This window comes from Sparus aurata, chromosome 6 (genome assembly GCF_900880675.1).
Source record: "Sparus aurata chromosome 6, fSpaAur1.1, whole genome shotgun sequence".
Classification (NCBI taxonomy): domain Eukaryota; kingdom Metazoa; phylum Chordata; class Actinopteri; order Spariformes; family Sparidae; genus Sparus; species Sparus aurata.
This window is the reverse complement of record NC_044192.1, coordinates 29,577,124-29,585,448: the sequence shown is the minus strand read 5'-3', so window position 1 is coordinate 29,585,448 and position 8,325 is coordinate 29,577,124. Positions and strand designations below refer to the sequence as shown.

At 45.8% G+C, this 8,325-nt stretch overlaps 1 protein-coding gene across 2 annotated transcripts in view; it reads left to right on the top strand.

Moving 5' to 3' along the window:
* The first annotated feature begins 1,912 nt into the window (after positions 1 to 1,912).
* cdh4 (cadherin 4, type 1, R-cadherin (retinal)) overlaps positions 1,913 to 8,325 on the top strand; it is a 239,700-nt gene continuing 233,287 nt past the window's right edge. For both annotated transcript variants that reach the window (XM_030421043.1, XM_030421042.1), the window contains exons 1-2: positions 1,913 to 2,316; positions 3,473 to 3,584. In XM_030421043.1, the coding sequence (XP_030276903.1) occupies positions 2,263 to 2,316; positions 3,473 to 3,584 (166 nt within the window). In that variant the 5' untranslated portion in view covers positions 1,913 to 2,262. The remainder of the gene's footprint in view (positions 2,317 to 3,472; positions 3,585 to 8,325) is intronic.

The following is an 8,325-nucleotide window of genomic DNA, read 5'->3' as shown; positions in this document are numbered from 1 at the left end:
AAGAGAGATGAGTGGAGTGTATTTCTGATATCTCTGACCTTACAAAATCATGCCCTCTGAACAGAAACACCCACTGAGCTGCAGTCAACGAGACCAGGAGTACTTCTTAATTATCAGCCTCGAGCAGTTTATTTTTGAAGATACCGTTTAAAGGAAAGGAAGAAGGAAAAAAAAAAAAAAAAAAGAACTGTTCAGAGACCTTTTCTTTTTTTTCTACTCACATTGAGGGAGTTGATGGTGAAAATAAAGCAGCAGAGTGAATGGCAGTGACAGGGGCAGACACCGGGCTGTGTTGATTGACACTGCAATACTGTCCTATTCCTTTTGATGGGATTAAATTGTCATGACCTCTCAGATATGGAAATTGGTGGCACTGATCTGAGGCTGCGGAAATGTCAACATTATTAAATTGTGAGAGCGGTTAAAGGCACAGTTCACCCTTTTGCCAGGCCTTGTTTCAGGCTACTGTACAGAAACTGTTCATTTTTTAAACCCTCTGTATATCTTTCTTTTTAAAGCTGCTGCAGGCGTTGTCGTCATTTTAGCTCACCTCCTGTCTGTCTCGTCCTCCTCTCTATGCTATGTCACCACATTTGCGGGACTCCTATCTTTTTTTCGAGGCAGCTCTCTTTGCCCCGTCTTTCCTTCAAGCGTTTCTCTTGAGTTGGCCTGTTTGTTAGCATAATCCATCACCAGCAGCACTGGCATTAGTAGCTCCGCCACTGCGCTACCAGAACAGGAGGCTCCTGCTCTCTGCGAGATCACAGGAAGACAGGGCCGCCTCTTTATGGGGGTCTCTGTCCTGATTGGATAGAGGAGGCAGGGATACTAGAAAATGTATTTTCTCTTTTACTGCAGGCAGAGGAGAGACATGGGTTACTGACCAAACACTCTGTAACAGTGATTACTGCTGGAATACAAATACAAATACAGCTTTTTATATGGAAATATGTCCAATAGCTACCTCTGAGTTTGTATTTTTACCTTATTAATATTGTAAATATTAAAGGTGCATTATGTATTTATGAGGAAGATATTTTAATCAGAAGAGGAAGATCTTCATGGACTGATTTTTTTATGCCTAAGTAAACTAAATAAACAAGCTCTCTTCATTATTCATGACTGAATAAACTGAATAAACAAGGTGCTCTTAAAGGAGTTTTACTCCGTTTATATTTGGCGGACCCTGCCACCTCTCCAGCTTCAGACATTTTCCCAGGGACCGCTTGTTTATTCAGCTATGGAGAGGATAAATATTTCTGAGTATGGATTTGTGGCTCATTGGTATTCTGAATATTAAAATTCTGGGTTTGAATTTCTTCTCCAAATATAACATGGTACCCCTTTAACTTCCTGAGATTGTTTTTTTCTGCCCCCCTAAAACTACACACTGCACCTTTAATTCTCAAATTAGGAAAAATTAAAATTAAAATCTGTAAGAAATGTGCCACGATATTTAATCCTGGCTCTATATGTTATTCTAACGACTTCACTCTTCAGGAACAATCCCACATCAGTCAAATATTTTCCACCTTTCTATTAAAAAGCGGACAAAAAGTCTGAATATTGAGCCAAAATGGACACACTTCCTGTAGATCATCACACAGGCTGCTGGTTTCATTTCAGCCATACATTCACCACCACAGTCTTATCCCGCGCCGGTCTGGTCTATCATCACAGCAGCTTTAATAAAAAGCTAATAACCCTGCAGCTCCTGCCGTAGACTTTGAGCGTGGATCAGGGGCAGAGGGGGGAACTGGGGTGTGAAATAGACTCCGGTTAGCTGATGGACACATGAAAAGACTCGGATGGCTGCTTGTCACTCACACCGCCAGGCCCGCCTTTTGCTGCATCTGAAGTTCAAATATGAATCTAAATAGCCTGGAAAATGTATTTTTCTACCAATAGATCCCAGAAGTGCGCGGGGCAGCAGCAGCAGTAGCAGCAGCATCATCACAGACAGTCAGGGAGGGATTTGAAGCGCAGATGCACACTGCTCCGCTCCTCTCTGCTCCTCTCTGCTCCGCCGTGCGGTAGGAGGGGTTGTAGTGACGCTGTTATCCAATGGGCACCGGCTTCCTCTGGACGGAGCGCAGCATCTCTGTCTCAGCGGCACTTTTGCGCCAGACAAGTAGGGACGGTCTCTAACTCAGCATCCGAGAAGAAGAAACTGGGCTCCGGGAATTACTGAGGTGTATTAGCCGAAGAAGACTCATCTCTTCTTCTCTTTTTTTCTCCTTCCTAACACGCGGTCCTGCAAAGATGAACGTTGGCTGCGTCATCCTGGCGTGCACCGTACTTGTGGGCGCCTCCTCGGTAAGATGAGTTAATTTTCTCCATGTCTCCTCGGTCTCACTGGACTGTGGAGGTGCTGCACTGCCGTACTGCTTACTTGGAGCTCCGCAGCGCGCCGCTCCGAGCCCTCGAAAGTGTCTGAGAGAGGCTCACTTTGTCCCCGCAGCGATGCGCTAAAGGCAACATGATGCGTGTAATCGAGCTTAATACGGCGACATTTAGGGTCAACAGTATTTTCCGTCAAAGTGTGGTGTGAAAAAAAAAAGAAAAAAGTCAGAGGCAACTCTGTGCGTGAGCCTCTCCGCCCTCTCTCCTAAATCAGCTGCAGTGCATGATTGCGGAGGACAGCGGTTTCTGGAGGGGCTGCTCGTTTCTGTTGCCTGCGATCAACTTCGTTTACGCACGTTTACGCACTGTCATTTCTCCCCTCTCTACATTTCTGGGGGTTTGTGGCTCAGGCGACGACTTTGTTGTTTGGTTAAGTGTTTATTTACAAAGGCTGGCACATCAGGAATTATGAATACCTCACTTTAGTTTCAAACTTGGCCGATCGCCGAGCTTGAAACCAGCTCCAGTATATGTGCAGGAGTAGTTTTTTGGGGGGCTTGGATGATGAGCAGCAGTACTGAGTTGCCTTTAATATGCAACAAAGTGCGACGTATTCGGTTTATATAGATGTAAATTGAATGAGTATGGCTGTGAGTGCCTTCCTTCCTGGTGGAAGTGCTGTGTGCCCGCAAATATCCCTTTGTATCAACACTGTCATTTAATGCATTTGGCTTCTTTCACACATGCACTCACTCTCCAGTCAGCAGGCAGTCAGCATGTGAAGGCTACACATTTCCTGCCCCGCCACCAATTATCTTTATACTGCTCATGTCATTACCCTGACTCATAATTTTTTACGCTATTGAACATATGACGGTGATCAAGATGGTGATGATTGACACCATTAAGAGGATGTATTCACTCTTTGTCCAGTAGGATGTTTCACTACAGTGAATGAGAGCCCCGGTCCTCAGCATGCTGCATGGTCTGATTGCAAGCCACGCGTTGTAGCCACAGAGGCTGCGAGGTTCAGCGTCGGTGTGAAAAGTCATGTGAGATCGACTTGTGACCCCGCGGCTGCGAGTCAGTTTGCCCATTTCTTAACAGGCCGTCTTGTTTCATTTCTCAGGGGAGTAGGGCGAGCCAGCCCCTCAAACCCCCCTGCAGACCGGGGTTCACCCAGAGCTTCTACACAGTGATTGTCTCGAGAGACGTGCTGCACGGACAGAGCATTCTCAAAGGTAACCCCGCCGCTGCTGGATCTCATTTGCTGGCTTGATGGTCTTTTCTCTTCTCTGCCCAGATTTGTCCATCCTAACCTCACCCGTGTGATTGAGTGAGTGTCTGAATGTGGAGAGTACATACATTATTGTGGCTGAAGGCGGTCAGAGCACACTGTGGTTGTGGCTGTGCAACATAACCACAGACGAGAGTCCATCCCAGGCGGATAGATCCAGTCGTGATTCGGCTCCTGTGGCGTGTGAATAAACGTGACGTGACAGCAGGTGTGTAACGCGCTCTGCTCGAGAAGGGTCCCTTGTAATGGAGTTCCACTGATGGGCGAGCACCGAAATCGTGCTGATCGCATGTTGTCGTCGTTGGGGAAAAGAAAAAAAAAACCAAAACCCAATCCATTCTTTGTTTTTTGATTGACTGAGCGGCAGGCGGACTCATTTAAACGGCCTGTTGCCTGCTCTGCATGTTTGCAACTGGAAGCCCCCCAACAGTTTTTTGTTTGTTTGTTTTTTTTATTTCCCATTGTTTATTGTAATACATTTTCCAGACTTTTTATTCTTTGTGTTTTTCAGTGGAATTCAATTCTGTTTTCGCCCGCTCCATTTCTTTTCAGAGCAGCAGCCAGTGTACTGCATCTACTGCGAGGTTCATCTCCTGACATTTGAAATTATGCTGTAGTTTTCTCGGCGTGTCTCTTCTATTTGTGCCTTAATGGGAAAAAGATCCTTCTCGCTCCCGTCCTCGGGTCCCCCAGCGCTTCTCTAACACGGGCCGCGTTATGTCTAAACCTCCGAACTGCCTCTGCAACGTGAAGGAATGACCCCCAAGATGAGGAGTTCATTAACATTTTGCTGATTTTCGTATCTGCTCTGTGGATTTTCCGCCATAAAAGCCGAGGACCCAATATTAAGCTTCTAACACATTCTATTGTTTTCCTGTAACCGACTCCACACTCTTACTTACACATGCGGGCAGCATCCCAACAACAGCGCACAACAAGCTTAGCTCTCCCCTGACTCTTTTATATTATTGCTTTTATAGCCAAATATTTGTCTATTGTAACGTGAAAATGCTGTTTGCCGGGAGGAAATGGCATTCTCATTCTAACAGCTGTTTGAGCATTTTCCGCCTGCGAGCAAAACAATTGAATTATTCTGGAGGTTATTTTGTTATTTAGGAGGCTGACAAGGACAGTGCAGATGGTCAGTGGGGAGCCAGTTTGCCTGAAGGGGCTCGAGGGTTCTGCCTGTTTGGAAATGGGCTGCGGCGTCCTCACTGACCCTAACGCTGTTAACAGAGGGTGATGTGATGTGTGACAGAGAACGTCTGTTGGTTCCCTCCGCTGTGATATACGCACGCATGTCTCGAGGGGGGGGGGGGCTTCCCGTCCTGGTGTACATATTTGCTAACATTTCGATTCGGGAAGGGGCTACGGCGGAGCTCAACTGCGTCCATTTGATAGACGCACGTGCTCCGCCTGCTCCAGCTTTGATCCCACATTACCTTTGCTTCCAGTCCCTTGCTTTTCATTTCGTCTGACTCTGTGTTTGTTCTTTGTGAAAATCAATCTGAGAGCCATTCTGTCCTCCCAACCGGCCACTCAGTGGGATACGCGCCGCAGCAGCTTACGTCCTCATGCGATGATGAATGTGCAGCGGCTGGCCTCGCGGCTTCCCATACAGCGGGATACAAAGCAGGAGGAAGCCTTTAATACTAACGCCACAATATGTATAACCTGGAACTGTCACTTTCCGAGAAAATGAATGTGCTGGGGATGCGATAGAGGGAGGGACTGGGATGCTCCGGAGCTGGCTGGGGGCTCGCTGGACCGCTGTGGGCCGTGGCTGTTGTCTCCCTGGGGAGACGGACAGTGAGCGATGGGGGAAGGACTAAAGAGCTGCGGCCCGGCAGGTGCAGTGTGAACCAGGCCTGTGTTTCCAGTCACTGAACAGTGTGTGAAACCGCAGCTCTTTTCACGCTGAGGTAGAAAGGGGCAGTTGTTTTTCCTTTTTTTACAATGTTTTGATGGAGTGTGACTACACCCTATCTGTTGTCATTAACACCAATCTGAGTTCATTAAATGTGTCACAATTATTTTCCTGGTTGCTGGAGCTGTAAACAAGCAGTTGTCACAATATGTTCCTGCCTTTTTCTAAGGCACACAGCTGAGTTTTAAATGGATGCTGGATGCGTTGCTGTCATGGACGCACCATGACAGGAAGTCTGAACTCTGCTTCCCGTTCCAATAATGTCTCTTTCTTTAATCTTGCTGCGTATGCGCATTTAAAGCCATTCACGTCTTTTTAAGGCAAAGCCCTTTTTTCTCCGTTGTATACCTTCAAGGAGGGCATTGATTTGTATTCATTTAGATGTAAACTAAAACTTGTAGAGACTCTATAAGTGCTTGGTTTCCTCTTTCGTTCCTGCATTTGGCTTGTCTGGCTTGAAAGGAAGAAAGGTACTCGGGGGCTCTTTCAGCCTTTGAGTCAGAGAGAGTTGAGGGCTGACACATATGTGGAGTGACATGCAACAAAATGGGTGTTCAGTTCCTGGTAGATGCCTTAATATCGTAGACTTGAGGGTGCACCAGCCTATTGTATCTACATCACTACACAAAAACACTGACAAAAAGGTTTTAGAGTCAACGAGGGAGGAGAGAATTTGCTCAACCTACAAGTCCGACTGATATCACAGATATATCGGCATCGGCTTATTTGTTGTCCAGTTTCGGCTGATAGGAAAACTTTTTTTTTTTTTACTGAACATAATGCAGAAAAAACATGCTTGGGGCAGTTTATTATGACTACATTTCCATTGAAGTTCACTATTTCAGAGCACTGCACTATTTCTCATTTAGAGAATAAAGTTCACCACAAAACTACAAGATATCCTCCCTCTCACACGTGTCTTTGTGTTTTAGGGATCACTGCAAGAAAAATGCATGTATATCGGCTGATTTATGGATATCGGAATGTTTTCCTCCCAAATACTGATATTGGCATCTGATCCTTTATAGCCCAAAAGATGTAGAGAGCAGAGAGCTGGAGAGCGACCAAAAATGTGTTTGATATTAATATCCGATAGCCCAAATGTGTTTTTTTGGCATGTCCAAATTGTATCCAGATTGATTTTAAAAAGTCCGGACTGTAAAAAACAACAACAACTAAAAACCCCACATAAAAATGCAGATCCAAGCCACGTTTGGATGGTGGTTCGAAATGCAATTCCAATTGGATTTCTACAGACGCACCTCAGTCTGGACTCCATTGCCACTAAAACAGGATTTAGAGTGTCTCCCAAAAATGCGACACACGGTGACAGTGTCAAAACCAGAGTCTGGGGAATCTGCTCAGCCATTCTTATGCACCTCCATCACTGACTTTGTGGGATGCCACAGAGAATGTCTGTGCCAAGACTTAGCCTGCAGTCTGAATAAAGCTTCAGAGCCCTGAAGGAAAAGCTCCATTATTTCACAAGGAGAAGGCAAAAAAATAACCCGACAAATATATTTTGTCGAGCAATAATGACTCTCCTTCTTTCCTGTCTTTTGAAATGTTTCATGAGCCTGCAGATTTATGTTGTGGCTCATTAGGTGGGCCCAGACCACATGTTTAACATATCTGAACGTCAGTGTTTTTCACCGAACAGTGATGGTCAGCAGTGATCAAAATGACAGTAAATAGGTGGTAATGACATTTTGCTAGAACGCTAGTATGGCCCCTGACCTCTCCTCTTGTATGTAGTGTCCCCTGGAGGTAAAGCGAAGTGTCTGGTCAAGACTTAAAAGGTCATTTTCTGAATTAAAATGCATCATTCAGTGCCCCCTTCGGTCATTCTTGGCTGGCTTTATAGGTTAAAAAGGCTGTTACGGCTTTGTGCCTGACCATAAAAGACCTTTGTTTAACTAACTCACAAATCTCTGTGCTGCCGCTAAGTTGTGCTGAATAAATCATCCCATGCTCCCATGGAGATGTTTGTCCGAGAGCTGGCCCGGGATTGGACGAGGGACGCCGTGGCACACAGGCAGGCAGACAGCCGGGGCCTTCAGTCGTGGTCCGTGCAGATTCCCGCTGAGGGCAGATAAGCCATGAAAAGAAATATTCCAGTGATTGCACATCGCTGTGTAAACCATCACCTCGCTCCGAGAGCCAGAACAGACACCTAGGAACACGGACAAGGGGACGTGGCCTCAGCACAAAAGGCATTGATTTGAAGTAGTGTTCGGTCAGGATAGTGTCCCTTTAAGTCACTGTCAACGCATATTTGAGAAGGCAGCAGTGATGAGTTTCACCTTTTGCCCCTCACCAGTCCTCAGAGATGCTGGACAACACTGCTCTTTGTGACTTAAACGTCTGTCTGACTGCATAGACCGCTTTATGTCACTGAGGTTTTGGGACAAAGACGATGGCTTTGATGGACCTAATAGACTGCTAGAGAAACCTCGTTTTTGGAGACAAATTGATTTCAGCTTTTCAGCAGCAGAAGAGTGTTTTAGATGGACACTACTTTTTTGTAAGGTTAAAAAAGATAATGATAGTAACCAAGCACACAATATCTTTTTCATAAGGCCTGCTCGTTTCCACGCTGCCCTTTGAAGGAGAATGCACTTGTTTTCCTCTTCAGCCCTCGTGTTGTCTCTTGAATCGCAGGAGATGAACTTGCTCGATGAAAAAATAATCTACGGTTAAGAGTCCCTCCCTTGCTCCTTTCATCGCGGGGCTTTTAATTTAAAACAGCCTCTATTCC